Below are 14,530 nucleotides of genomic sequence, written 5' to 3'. Positions count from 1 at the left end.
ATCCCTTTGGAATTTTCGACAAACACAAAATGAATTTAACGATTGATCTATCCATAATAAAATTAAAAATTAAAATTAATAATATATGTATTAATCCCTAAATGGTACACCCCGAAAATTAATGAATCGTGTCAAACCCTGACCGACACATTGCAAACACTTTTTATCGGACAGCCACAGAACCATCTCGTCGGTGAAAAGCCGTACAAGACCATCAGTAACAAGCATATAATCATCACTGATTAACATAAAAACAACATTGAAGTGAAGCCGAATGCCTCTTCACCAGAAGACGGCTTGAAGGTGGCTTGAGGGCGGCGCATCCACTTGGGTATTATTCAATTACCAGCAAGAAATTGTGGTGCCGGTTGCTGCTGTTTTTGCGGTTTCTCAAGCTTTTTACGTGCATTGACTTCCAGCAGCAACAACAGCAGCAGCAGCAGCAGCAGCACCGAGAAGAAACGGCAGCTGACGGTAGTCGAATTAAACAGCAAAATGGCACGCATCTATAGACCCTCGTCTACGTCTACTCGTACCACTGCCTCATCAAAGACCCCGCTCCCCGGTCCACGATCCACAATCACCCCTCATAGTGCAATCTTATTTTTGATTTTTTGAGCTGGAGTTGGCGTTGCATTTGGCGCTTGGCTGCGTCGACTTCGCGCCTCCAAGATCCAACGAGCCAAGCGGACCACCAGAGGCAGACAACCACACAGACAGCCACACAGCCACACAGCCATACAAACCCACCATTCACCATTCGCCGCTCCGCATGTGTTTTGGGCTATTGCGATTATTATTACTGTTGTTCGCAGTGGCTGTTGTGTTTGTTGTACCTGTGGTTGTTGTCCGCCGTTGTCTACACTCTTCGGCTTGGTGGTCGCGCATTCGCTTCGTGCATCCATTCATTCGCTGGCTCCGGATTTAACTATAAAAGTGCGCGCAGGCGCTGCAGTTGGCATCATTAAACCGTTAACCGTTCAACAGTTCACAGTGGTACGGAGCGTGTAGAGTCGAAACCAATATATCATAGATCCTCCTCGATACTGTTCCAAATTGATCGTGCGGCAGACGGGATCAGTTCTCGCCTTCTAAATCGACCCCTTTCGACGTTCGTGGCAAGTCGCGTGCCACCCAATCAGGGAATACGGATTTCCATTCCCACCACCGAAGGATAAACCTTGGCAACATGAAGTTGATGGTATGTATTCGAGCCGAGGATCAAAGTGTACTGTGCAAAGTGGTAGAAAGGACTCAAGAGACAAGACAGCCAATTAAATCGGTCAGTGGTGCAAGCAACTAAATCAGTGACCTATAAGGAAGAGTGATTCAAGCTAAGCTATGACCGAAATTTTCCGTACTCAATAACGATCAGTGATATTTCCCAAACAGAGACTTGCTAAGGCTTATTCTTTAACGGTACTCCTTAATTCTACAGTGCACAGCGACAACGCTGGCTGTGGTCCTTCTACTGGCCACCAGCTACGCCAAGGCTGAGGGCGAGAAGAGCTCTGCTGCCGACGAGAAAAAGGCGGAGCCCGAGGCCAAGCCGGCCGAGGCTGCTGCCAGCGAAGACACCACAAAGTCCAAACGCGGTCTGCATCACTACGAGGACTACCATCACCATCACCATCATGTGCCACACTTCCCCATCCACGAGGAGAAGACACTGACGGTGATCAAGAAGGTGCCAGTGCCCGTGCCCATTGAGAAGATCGTGCATGTTCCCGTGGAGAAACACATCCATGTGCCCATTAAGGTCAAGGTTCCTAAGCCCTATCCAGTGATCAAGCACATCCCCTACGAAGTTAAGGAGATCGTGAAGGTGCCCTATGAAGTTCCAGCGCCATATCCAGTCGAGAAGAAGGTTCACTACGCCGTCCATGTGCCCTACGATCGCCCAGTGCCCGTAAAGGTAAACTAATGCGATAATCCACCCATCTAGAGATGCCCCTAAGCGAACGATGTCCTTCTAGGTTCATGTGCCTGCACCTTACCCAGTCGAGAAGAAGGTTCACGTGCCCGTTAAGGTCCATATCCCAGCACCCTACCCCGTGGAGAAGATCGTCCACTACAATGTGGAGAAGCACGTGCATGTCGACAAACCCTATCCCGTCGAGAAGGTTGTCCACTACCCCGTGAAGGTGCCCGTTGATAAGCCAGTGCCCCACTACATTGACAAGCCAGTGCCCCACTACGTGGACAAACCAGTGGCCGTGCCCGTTATCAAGAAGGTGCCAGTGCCCGTCCATGTGCCCTATGATCGTCCAGTGCCAGTGCATGTCGAGAAGCCAGTGCCCTATGAGGTCAAGGTTCATGTGCCCGCCCCCTACCCCGTGATCAAGGAGGTGCCCGTCAAGCACGAGAAACAAGTTCCGTACCCGGTGAAGATTCCCGTTGAGAAGCCCGTCCATGTCCATATCGAGCAGCACGTGCCGGAGTACCATGAGAAGCACATCAGCTACAAGGAGCCGGAGTTCATCCACAAGCACATCGAGGAGGACCACCATCACGCCCCCATCTATCACCATTCATCGCACTCACATCCCATCGAGGAGCATGAGCACGAGGTGGAGCATGATTTTTCTTATCATGACTATCAATCATATCACGGTTACTAAATTGGTGAAATGAACTCTTTCTTTCTATCTCTATCTCTCTTTCGCAGCATTGAAAAGCGCAAGCGCACCGGTAATGAATGGGATAGCAGTCGTCATTTTCCGAACTTCCGAACTTCCGAACTCCGAACTTCCGAACATCCGAACTTCCTAACTTCCAACCGACATTCCAAGTCCCTTTCCAAAAAGATACAAAAAGAAACACTACCCTCCACTCCACTCCACTCCACTCCAGTCCGATGCATTACATATCATTCCCATTCCACTGATCAACTGATTAATACTTGCTATGCAGAACGTGATAAACGATGATTGAGATTCAGAGAAAATTAGACGAGAAACAGACGAACTTAGTTTTACAGACCGAACTCTCTTCTAGCCCTAAGCCATAAACATACCACACTGAGACAAATGAAACCATAAAACGTTGACGAAAATACCCGTGAGAAATGTACGAGAGAATTGTTAAATGATCTTTAGTTATAGGCTTTTAAGCGACACATTTGGGCCGCACAGCCCACACAACAAGAACGAGAATGAAATCGAAATCGAAACCAAGAACAATTAGAACCCCACTCCCTCCCAAGACACAGACACAGACAGACACAGACACTTGGATCTCGCGGGGATCTCCTTCCAGGATCCAATGGATGTTGTACTGGTGCTGTGGATTGTTGGATCGGACTGACCACCTGGGTGCATCTTGATGTGGTTGCTGCTGCTGTTTTGTCCTCCAGCCGCGGCTCCTCCTTCTTCTGCTCTGCTCTGGTCCCACGACTCGTGCACCCGGTTCCAAGCGATCATCAGCGATCATTCAGTTGTGTGCAGCGTCCCAGCGTTGTAAGCGTGTGATAGACTTCTGCTAGCGTTAAGTTTTTAGCTCGATAAGGAGACGCCTGCGTCCAGCAAGCGCCTATTTAAGTCAGTTTTTAACGAACGTATTGTATTAGTGTTTTAATATTTTCGCTACCTAGTTTTTAATTTACTACATCTACATCTTTACATACATACATAGATGTAATTTTGCTTGTTGTGAAAAGCAGTCGAAACGGATTTATAAAAAGTACTTAATTTACCAAATATTTTTTGTCTCTGTAAAAAACAAAAAAATTCTCATACAAAATGAAGCTGATGAACGTTACACAATAAAACGACAAAACCAAGTGATCAAAACGAATTCAATGTTTACCTAATTATTTTCTTCTTTCCTTTAGTCAATACCATTGTTGAAGCAAACCAACAAAATTAATTATTATCCCAATCAAACATACAAATACAGGACAGTAATGGTAAAGGTTTTATAGTAAAGACTACAGAGTGCAGTAAACTTCTTCTATTAGGAATGCTAGTAAATTCGAATAATTATAGGAGAAAATTCAATCATTAATTGAAAGTACTTTCAAAAGAAGTCGATTTTACTGTTGGGCTTTGCTGTGGCGATCAATTTATTCGGAACGATAGATGTGCAGGAAATACGACAATAAAAAACAGAAAATGTTTAATCGAATCGTTTATTATACATTAATTATATATTTATTTATTTTTTAATATTTTTTGTGTATTTTATTGATTGGTATAATTCATGAAAAGCAAGCGCGTTTTTTATTTAGAATGCGGTAAATACTTCTCATTTCTTTTGTTATGAGGTATAAAATATTGAGTAATGGTGCAGAATTGTATGGCAGTAAGAATGACAAATCACTTCTATGGTCGCCTCGGTATGCCTAACGAGCTTTGACACTTATTTAATCATTTCAATTGATCCCAGCATGACTACATAAACCAACGATCAACCATCTCAATTATAAGCGTATTGTCTTTAAGGTCTTCCTGCAATAAGTCGATTACTGCTCCAGAAGTATGTTTTAAAATTTGTAACAATGATCCATAATGGCAGCCATTGACTATTGCCGGCATACCATAAAAACAAACAGAACCTTATATTTTTCGATGGATTACCATCGGACTTTCCACTTTTTCTATTTAGAAGTTTGGCTATTTTTATTTAAGAAAATACAATTTTTGCGCGAGCAATGAAAATTTCAATTAAACATCTTTTTATTCTTAAAAAAAAAAAGAGTATTTCTGAAGCGATACCCATTCCCAAAGGCAAAAAACCTGGGAGGTATGGGCAGATTATACATTATATATGTGTTGTATATGTACATACATATATACATATGTATGTATATATTTATGTAGTATGTTAAATTAAAACAAAAGGTTGCAAAAAGGCTTTTCAATACAGACATAGAAAGAACTACGTTGCGCAAAATGCGCTAGTCATTTATATCCAATGATATTTTAAACTAAATGAACAGAATAAATTTGACTAAGTAAATTATACTTAAAAACTCGACTGGACATTATTAATCGCCTTTTCTTTACCGTTGGGGGGATTGATTGATAGTACAACTGAAGTTAAATATTTTCAACTGGGTTTCCCGACACAGTTGTATCGAAAGGCTAATACATGTTTACATTCTCCAGTTGTTTGGGTAGGGAGAATTCACTTTCTAACCCAACACACTTCCAGACAATCCACTTCACTCTCCTCACAAGCAACCAAGCATGGCAGACGAAGACCTAAAATCAAGTCGTTCACCCATTCATTGCCCATAAATATCTTATCTAATTTTCAAATGAGGTAAACATCGCCTTGCATCCATAATTGCATATTCAAAGTGTCTCGCCCACCGACAGACAGCCAGCCAGGAGGCAGGAGTAGTGCAGGAGGTAGTAGAGACAGTTCAACATGTTTATTACATTTTCCACACCATACTCGTACGTATCATTTCGCTTTTCATGCCCCAGCCCCCAGCACAGACCCCCCCCACCGCAGCCGCAGCCACAGCCACAGCCAATGGCCAGAGTTAGCCGACTTTGGCTCTGGCTACGACTCCGGCTGCACTGGCGTCCATTTCCTAGCGTTTACTCTGCGGTGTGGGCATTACTTTTTATTAGCACCACCAGCGTGCGCTGTTTTGCCTTTGCTCAAGCTTTTATGCACGAGTACTTGTATATAAATATTTATGTATGTATGCATGTACAAATGTATACGTACGTATGCTCTTTTTAGTGCGGTTTCCCTGGCTGTGACCGACCCGGCTTGTTGCATCGACCACAAAGATTGGGTTTCAATTTGCATTTTCGGCTTCATTGAAGCCGCTGCAATTTTCAGAGTGGGTTAAATAAAGTGGGACATGAATTTATCACGTTTTTCCTTAGTCGGTTTGTAGGACATGTGCTGCTAACCGATATTTGAGCATTTGAACCGCGCCGACCAGCTGGAGCACCATGCAGAAGGAAACGAAAAACCATCGAGTGGAGAGCTGTGGCACAGCTCCGTTTTATTACCATATTGAGGCGAACTCTCTCGGTGGCCAGTTGTTTCTGGTAGCTTTTGTTTATGTAACTGTAGCGTTTGCAGTTTATTGATTATGCAATAAATAATCGCCAACACAAAGACTGAACTGGTGCTGTAATCCTCCGTCCCCGCCTCCCTCATTCCACAGAAGCGTGCGGCTAATGCCAAAAGAATGGCTGCAATAAAAATCTGGCTAATGGCTCTGGTGGTGAATCGGACTTGCAGTTAATTAAAGTTCACTTTGAATAGAGCACACATTTAACACGAAATTCTGAACGGCACTCTGAATAAATTCTGAGGCTGTGCTTCATAATATAATGTTTGGTAATATTTGGCCAATCCATCGAGGCTATCATTTAGTTTGTGGGCTTAACGAAACCATTTCTAAATAGTCAGATTCGGAGCCTAATAATTTAAATCCATTTTGAAAGAGTTACAATAAATACCAATTTGATATTTTCTTAGTTTGAACGGCAAGCATAGTACGAGTATTTTGTTCACCTTGTCACCCTGAAAGAACTGCGTACTGGGAGGACAGGAGGAGAGGAGGACAAGAGGCAAAGAAAACATATATACAGGACTGCATCCCATTAGTCCCAGCTACTATAGATTTGGACAAAGTAAGGAGAAGCCTTCGCCGTTATTTGTTCGGCATACTCAGTCCGAAATGAGCCAGTCACTGACACTGCCATTTGCAGATTGCACTGACGCGACAAAGGCAAATTCGAGACATTTATAGTTTAATGGGTCAACCGCTCCAGTTGGGCACCCGGCACCCAGGCCTGCATAGTTGATGGACATATCGTGTGTTGTCTAGATTTTCGCAACAGTTTTCGTCTCGGCCTATTCAAATGACGGCCAGCCAAAACCCGGTTGAGTCCCGCTTGGGTCGTCGGCAGCAGCCAAGTGGAAAGTGAATGCGGGAAACATTGCAGACATGTGAGTTTTCAGTTTCATTTTATTTTCCTTTTCCACCAAGCCACACACACACACACACACACACACACACCACGTTTGTATGAGTATGTGCTGGTCATTATGTGATGTTAGTGGGCCAACTCCACGGCCGGTTCGACGATCCAGCGATCGCAGCGCGTAATCGCCGGCAATTTGACGGAAAATGTTTGAAATCGTGTGTGAATTGTAATCAGAAATAGCAAAATTAATAACATGCCACAGTCGTCGGGTCTTAATTGCCCTGGTTATGTGGCGGCAAATAATTAAATAAGAGAAATGTTTGCCAATAATTATGCCGTCCAGAGATTGGTTGGCGAAATGCAAAGAACTTTCATCACTTACTTGATATACGGAATATTCGCTGGTATGTGGTACTTGGCACCCAAGTCAAAGTCCTTCTCAGACCGCAGAACAGGCGGCTTGATACCCGAATACTTTTCCCTGAGTGGGTGGGTGGGGAGAATGCATATAAATGCGGGATACTTTTGCAAACTGCTCCACACTCACCGCATGTTCCAGTAATGGCAGTTCATCGTTCGCTTGTTCGCATTTCCGCTGAAGACATCGTAGCGCCAATTATCCAAGGACAAGGCGAAGGGCAGAAAGGCCACCTAGGAGATCATTTCGTCATCATATTGGAGTTCAAAGGATCTGTCTCTCGGGTTACCTTGTCAATGGCCATAGTAAAGAGGTAGTTGATGTCATAGCTGGACTCATCCAGGGACCGTTGGAGCAGGCCCAATGTCTGCAAGTGCTTTGGAGTGGACACGGACAGCCCAATGGCATCGCCCACAGCCTGATGGAAGGCCGGATTGGCTCCGTTCCGGAAGATCTTGGGCAGATGGCGGTACTGAAGGAAGTACTGAATGTGGGCCATCTCGTGGTGCACGCTGATCAGACTCCGCTGGTTGATGTCGGTGCAGATTTTGACACGGAAGTCGTGACGGTTGCAGAAGTCCCAGGCCGAGGGTTCGCAGAGCACCCTCCTGTCCAGGGGCTGCTCCAACACAGAGTTCTGGTAGAACTCCGGACCGACGGCGGACATGTTGATGGAGGTGAAGAACTCCTCGGCCAGCTGGAACATCAGCTGAGGCGTGTATCCCTGCTCAACCATGCGGGGTGTGACATCAATTAACTTGCGACCTGGATACGGTATGAGTATGTCGAGGACATTCGACCACGACTGGCCGAACATGTTGCCCAGAATGTGTGAGGGAATGGGGGCTATGCGGTTGATGCGATCCGGTCCATAGTAATCCCTGAGCTTCCTTCGCACATAGGCGTGCAGAGCCTCATACAGCGGACGGATTTGCTCCCACACAATGTCCATGTCCTGGCGAAAGTTTCCCGACTCGTACGCCAAGTACCAGTACTCGCCCCCATTGGTCACATCTGCAGAAGCAGAGCTGTCAGACTGAATACTCGTATGAAAGTGTGGATTTCCAACTCACTGTTCACATAGGCCACCTCCTGCATTACGTCAATGAGCTGCTCGTAGCTGTCGCGCATTCCACGTCCGGCTTTTCGGTGGTACTCCACCCACGTGTGCTGCAGCTCATCCCAATCCCTGCTCTTGGCCATGATGTCCTTGAGGTGCGGTATGTAGTGCAGGTCGCACTGGAATGGCTGCTGGTAGGCGCAAACACCGGCGCTGTTGTACAGGAAGAGCATTTCATTCAACAGGCGATTGTACTACAGGAACAAGAGCTTGAAAAAGATGGCATCGTTGGATTAAGGTATGGAGATCTCACCCTATCCAAAACGTCCAAGGGCAGAGCGTTGGGCCCCACTTCAGACTGCAGCATCAATTGTCTGTAGAGGCGGCGATCAAAGATGAGGTCCTTGTTGATGCGTTTCGACTGTTCCGCCGTGATTCGCTGGAACTCCACATACCTTTGTTGAGCATTAAGCTGGAGGGTGGAGAGAATGAATAGGGCTTATAAGGATGCAAACACTGTTCTTCACTCAAATAAAACATTAAAGCTTCTCATATACATTGTATCTGCCGCCAGCACCGATTAGTACATACTCGCAAAACTTTTCACGATAGCAAAAACTCTCATACTACAACTCTTTGACATTGGCATGTCTGCCTGGGAATCTGACAAGGCAATTCGACCTTCAGAACGCGACTTTTCTGTCTTTTCTGTGTGTGTCTGAGGCATGTAAAAAAGCTGCGAACACAAGCCAGCCAGCCTAAGGCACCTGGGAAAAAGGTGCACCACCACCACCACGACCACGAAGATCGCGTGCCGTTCAACCACAATTACGAGCAAGAGTGCGAGTTGTATTTGTTCGGGGCTTGCCCGAGACCACTCACCGCTTCCGTCTGTGTAAAATCGTTTACGTTCGTTTCGAAATTCCACTGGGCCGCCACGTTTGCCGTGCACTCCAGGGAGCCCTTCTGATCGGATTCCACCAGCAGAGTGCGCAGCTTCTCCAGCTCCTGCTGGTAGCGACGGTCCTGCTGGTAGCGCTGACGGTCCACGTATCCTTGATTGAGGTTGAAGCGGTCCTGATTGGAAAGGAAGGGATTCTCGAAGCGATTGCGGTTGTTCACACCGCCCACGAATTCCACATTGGGGTTGTTATTATAGTTGTTGTTGTACTGGTCGTTGGGGTTGTAGTTCCTGTTTCCTGGAGCGGAGTAGGGCACATCCGAGTATCGTCCGTTCGCGTTGGGATCGATTCCAGAGTTGCGATCGGTGGTGCTGGAAATCGGGCCGTAGTTGTGGTTGGCATACTGATTGGCATCCCCACTGAAGGGTGAGTCAGCGCGGTCGCTGAAGTTCACACGCGGCATGGGATAGGCATAGCCAATCCTCATGCGCTCGTCATAGGTCTGGCCGTACTGCAAGCGAGAGATCACCGGGTTAGTGGGCATACCAATGAGCTAACCCAATACAAAACACACCCTAAAGTCATCCGACCCGTCATCCGTGCTCGCCCCGCCCCCGCCCCCGTCGTCTGCATAGGGCGGCCCGTAGCGTTGGTCGCGATTGCGATCCGCCGTCAACTGGGCGGGCGTCGTGGCCACATTGGGGGTGTAGCCATTGTAGAAGATCTCCGGCTGTGGGGTGGGCAGGTTGAGCTGTGGACTGGCCCAGGTTAGGCCAAGGCAAAGCCAAAGCCCAAGCCAGCTTATGGCCGAAACACCGTGCATTATGCTTATCCTAAGATCTATATTTAGCACTGCCAAGGTCGGGACTGACAGCTCACTTATTAAGTCTTTCGCAAGCAATTAACTGCTTTAATTGCAAACCCAAGATTTTCCTAGACCCCGCCTGTGGAGCTGAAAGAACTTCACTGATCGACGAGCTGATCTGCGGCACACACACAATAGCTTTCACTCTTGGAGACGCTTTTTTTCTCTCCCTTTCTCCCTTTCACTGAGCACAATATCTCGTCCGATTTATCCGGGAATCTTTTCTCGTACCGTACCGCCGACGTAACGTAACGTCAGGGAACGAACGCGTCTAAAACTCTACTGACTAGACGGTAAGAATATTATTCGAAATTACTTTGCTACTTTTTTCCAACTCGAAAAGCGAAAATGAATTCAAATTTGAGCGCAGTCCCAGCTGCAGCCAGCGTCGCTGCCGGCGCTGTCGTCAGATGTTTCTATATATTTTCGTGTGAGATAATCGCAATTAGCACTGGGACTCGGCCCCCGCCTCGGCCTCTCTGCTGCAGCAACCACTCCGAGTACTCGTACAATCAAATCATCCATAAGCTTGGGAACAACAATGAGGCACCTGTATGCGTGTGTATCTGTGTTTTGCATGCATGTTGGCAATTATAAGGGAGGGTGAGGTGAGGGCACTTATCAGGCGAAAAGCTTAACCGCATAATACTCGTACTCGTACTCGTACTGTACGGAGAGACTGTGAGAAAGTACATAGCGATTGAGTGGGTTGCTGTGGCTCTTGCCGTAGGCGGGGGGACAACTGGACAAAGTCACTCAACGTGAGTCGGTGGTTATCTGTGCTAAGTAAGCTAACGACAGCCCAGACCCTCATTGAGCAACACTGGATCCCATGAGTAAGTTACCCCCATCCAATTGAACACTAATCTTCCCCCTATTTGCTGTAAGCACCTGAATGGAAATCAGTGACCCGCAGAGCGAGGCAAATTCGTTTGCCGATCGGCGGCTATGTGCCGCAGCTGGCGCTGATGTTGCGCATGCGTTCTACAAGGCAGCGCCACCCGCATTTGTGGAATTTCTTGATTGTCGCTCTTGACCCAGCGAAATGTGGAAAATGTGTGGAGCTATGTACATATTTGTGTACGATAGAACTAATGCGTTTGGCCATTACCAACAGGGATTGCTGGCCCACAAAAGATCCGTTAAAATTCAAATAAATTGTATTTGTATTTTGTATTTTATGGCTAAATCGACACAGAATCTACTCTAACCTTTAGTTAGTTCACTTAATTGTAGCCAGAATCTGAGCAGATCCCGGCATAGATGGGTTACGAGTATTATTATTAGGGGCTGTCCATATATTACGTAATCACGTTTTCGATGATTTTTGACAGCCCCTTATCAATGCTATTATCTTTCTATATAACTGGGTAATATATGCATTCAGTTTGAATGTTAACTACTGCCACCCCCGCTGTCGGATTGTGGAATATTTTCAGTCAGTCTTGACCTGGCGACATGTGATCGAAGCTCTGACTCACAGAAGACTCACAGCGTGAATGCAGGAGAGATGTAGATGAGATATGGGGAGAGAGAAATCCATAGAGGTGATAACTGGGGCTCCATGACTGGCCACCAGGGCACAGTGAATGAGTTGGCACGCTGATTGATTGCTTGCTTGCTATTCCAGTGGCATACGGATGCGAGTGCATAATTCAGTATGAATGTGCACATACGGATATACTCGTACATATGTATGTACATATGTACATATGTGATTCAGCCTGTAATTAGATTGGGATCTGCAAAGTCTATCTGTCTCGGATATGAGCTCATAAATATTAGCCAGATTTATGATGTGGTTGGCTGCTCAGTGATATATTCCTACCTGGAACGTATCCATTTTTTTTTTGGGTGAAAAAGCTAATTAAGAGTCAAGGTCGGGCATGGGCATGGTTCTCTCAACTCCGTTCCATACCAGAAATTACAGAAATTCTGGACTTGTCGGAACCGTGGGAAAATATTGTAGCTGATCGGCTGTCAACTGTCTGTAAATAATTAATTTACACGAATGAATAATTAGTGTAACTCAATACGCCTGGCAAAGCGAAGAGCGCTTAGCATGACGCACTCCAAGCACATACTGCAGTTAATCTTTTATTTTTATTTCTTAACTATAGTTATTTGCTCGGCTCTAATGAGTGGCTGTCGAGCGAAGAGCCTCCGAGAGTCATCATAATCAAGTGCATTTTAATTATAGTTCCACGCCTGTGTTGTGCCTTTGTTTTAGATTCATTCCGGTATATTTCTTAGACAATGCTATGCTCTATGTTCGAATACTTAACGAATATTTCCAGATCGGGCTGATAAGATCCGAGGCCCAGGAATCTTCCATTTGAGATCGGATTGTTTTGTTTGCCTTTTATTTTCTGAGGCTCTTTGATGGTCCTGATTCTTCATAGTCCCAATTTTTCCTTTTTTTGAATTTGAACCTGCTTGTAGCCATCGGATCTATCGTGGAAATTGGGAAAGCCATAGCCTTCCTTCTCCCGTTGCCTACTGAACTTCACCCTCTCGACATTCGACCCAGGACTGCCCGTGGTTTTCAGCCACTCCTTCATCACGGCGATCTCGGGGCGCCGACCCTCCATGTAGCCCCTGACTGTGCCTTTTGCCGTGTTCATGCACCAGCCCCGAAGTCCCAGCGTCTTGGCCTTCATCATCGCATGATGACGGAAATAGACGCCTTGGACCCTTCCATATACCTCGAACTCGCACGAGAAGACACCGTCGGTAAGCATGCTATTGGCATTCAATTTGGAATTTTGAATTGCTGTACGAAAATGAAATTCATTTTTGGATTCCCATTGGATTTTACAGTCGGATTCAGAGAAAAAATTTGATTTTAAAGGGAAAGAGCAAGTGGCGATAAAATAACGAAACTACGAAATAAATCGGCAAGGGCTGATTTCTTATGAAGTCTTTAAATTCTGCAGCACGAGCGGGGGCACATCCCAATTCCTTCTGTCCAAGACACAAACGATGTACATATGTATATTTCTTTGGAGGTGTATTTTTATTCGTGGCTAGCAGATGATATGTAACTGGATTGGTTTCACTAGTTTCCGTTTAATAGTTACATTTAAATATCTCGAAATATAAAATGCGCTTAACTCTCTCTTTAACGTTAAATGTCTTTCGATAAGCGGATCACAATTTACAAAGCAGGATTCCAAGCTGATAGTTTTTACGATTCCATTTCGAAGTTTTTGTATGGTTAGACTGTAGGTTAAAATATTGAATCGGTTTATGCAGATCAGCTCTAATTTAATTTTGAATTCTTGCTTCAACTAGAGCAAGTCCAAGTAATAGTTCGGTATCCATGCTGTTCGGCTAAGCGCCGGCCCATGGCAGCACAACGAGCAGTTGAGCATATGTAACATCTCTTTATCACCGTTTTGTTTGCGTTTGCTTATACGGCGTTCGGCGTTCGTCAGTCGCTGTGAGGGAGGCTCGTCAGAAAAAGCATGCAGACACTTCAAAATCGATCATCACCGTAGTTAAACGTTTTGCTGTCTGGCACATAGTTCGCGAACTCTCGTTATCTGCGGATTTGACAACGAGCGAACCTTTCGCTATTTTTCAATACTACATACATAATGAACTACTCTACAATAAACTGTGAATATATTAACTGAAGAATCATCGTCTATTTAATAACCTCACAAAACAACGCTACTGGAAAAGCTCAGTAGGTCAACACATGCCTTTATATACAAGCAATAGCGCTGGGCTGAGCTTCTATATACATCCGTTTAATGTTGACTTCTAATGCTGTTCTAAAAATAAGATATTCAATTCAAGGCCATCTAAAGTAAAACATTTCCATCAAACGCTAACATGTAGACACTTTTTTTATTGAAAAAATTGATTTCAATTGATCTCAAACAATCAGGATTTTATTCCTCTAACTGGCATATCTACATGATTTTGACATGAATTCCACTTTACTCGTACATACTTTCGGGCTGAGTTGGAAATTCAAATTACCAGGTGACCAAAATACAAAGATCTGTACACTTTATTAACCGTCTAGCTCCTGAACAGTATGGAGAAGTACTAGTACATTATTATCCCATTGGCAAGTATTTACTTGAGTTATTCGTATATAAATGTCCGCATACAGCATTGTCGGATAGTACTCTATGGCCAGCCCACGTCCATAGTTTTTAGCTGATTCTGCTGCACCAACCAATCGTGTATAGGCTGGAAGTAGGTCAGCAACCCATCAATATTGATGACAGGCTCACCCACCAGCTCCTGCAGGATATCGCTGTAGGGCAAGGATGAGCCCAATGCCATGGCTCGCTGTAGACTGGCACCGATCTGGCGCTGGTCAAAGAGATCGCAGAGATCCAAAGCTCTTCTGGGGTTATCCTTTTC

At 45.3% G+C, this 14,530-nt stretch overlaps 3 protein-coding genes across 4 annotated transcripts in view; 1 reads left to right on the top strand and 2 right to left on the bottom strand.

Annotated features, from left to right (window-relative positions):
* Positions 1 to 10,441, bottom strand: part of LOC111068828 (angiotensin-converting enzyme) — a 50,985-nt gene extending 40,544 nt beyond the window's left edge. Inside the window, exons 1-7 of the mRNA XM_022358568.2 lie at positions 9,857 to 10,441; positions 9,263 to 9,793; positions 8,694 to 8,852; positions 8,394 to 8,634; positions 7,610 to 8,334; positions 7,450 to 7,553; positions 7,285 to 7,383 (exon numbers count right to left, since the gene is read on the bottom strand). Of these exons, the coding sequence (XP_022214260.2) occupies positions 7,285 to 7,383; positions 7,450 to 7,553; positions 7,610 to 8,334; positions 8,394 to 8,634; positions 8,694 to 8,852; positions 9,263 to 9,793; positions 9,857 to 10,105 (2,108 nt within the window). The 5' untranslated portion in view covers positions 10,106 to 10,441. The remainder of the gene's footprint in view (positions 1 to 7,284; positions 7,384 to 7,449; positions 7,554 to 7,609; positions 8,335 to 8,393; positions 8,635 to 8,693; positions 8,853 to 9,262; positions 9,794 to 9,856) is intronic.
* Positions 1,014 to 3,648, top strand: LOC111068830 (MAGE-like protein 2). 2 transcript variants are annotated; one of them, XM_022358573.2, is made up of 4 exons: positions 1,014 to 1,201; positions 1,439 to 1,915; positions 1,977 to 2,570; positions 2,669 to 3,648. In XM_022358573.2, exons 1-4 carry the CDS (start codon positions 1,190 to 1,192, stop codon positions 2,672 to 2,674), a joined length of 1,089 nt encoding a protein of 362 aa, XP_022214265.1. In that variant the 5' UTR covers positions 1,014 to 1,189; the 3' UTR covers positions 2,675 to 3,648. The 2 variants fall into 2 exon arrangements, with proteins under 2 accessions (XP_022214265.1, XP_022214264.1); XM_022358572.2 differs by having other exon boundaries at positions 1,977 to 3,648.
* A 1,795-nt stretch (positions 10,442 to 12,236) lies between the features above and the next one.
* LOC111068894 (acylphosphatase-1) lies at positions 12,237 to 12,987 on the bottom strand. Its single transcript, XM_022358669.2, has one exon. The coding sequence runs from the start codon at positions 12,886 to 12,888 to the stop codon at positions 12,544 to 12,546; it is 345 nt and encodes a 114-aa protein (XP_022214361.1). The 5' UTR covers positions 12,889 to 12,987; the 3' UTR covers positions 12,237 to 12,543.
* Positions 12,988 to 14,530: the final 1,543 nt, after the last annotated feature.

The sequence above is a fragment of the Drosophila obscura genome, unplaced genomic scaffold, assembly GCF_018151105.1.
Source record: "Drosophila obscura isolate BZ-5 IFL unplaced genomic scaffold, ASM1815110v1 contig_46, whole genome shotgun sequence".
NCBI classification, from domain to species: domain Eukaryota; kingdom Metazoa; phylum Arthropoda; class Insecta; order Diptera; family Drosophilidae; genus Drosophila; species Drosophila obscura.
Note: the sequence above shows the minus strand (reverse complement) of the source record. Positions and strands in the feature narration are given on the sequence as shown.

What these genes read in the sequence shown, in the direction of transcription:
- LOC111068830 (XM_022358572.2), top strand. An exon ending in ATCGCCCAGTGCCCGTAAAG is followed by an intron (nt 1,916 to 1,976) that starts GTAAACTAATGC and finishes ATGTCCTTCTAG; the next exon opens with GTTCATGTGCCTGCACCTTA.
- LOC111068894 (XM_022358669.2), bottom strand. Translation starts at nt 12,888, where the DNA reads ATGCTTACCGACGGTGTCTTCTCGTGCGAGTTCGAGGTATATGGAAGG.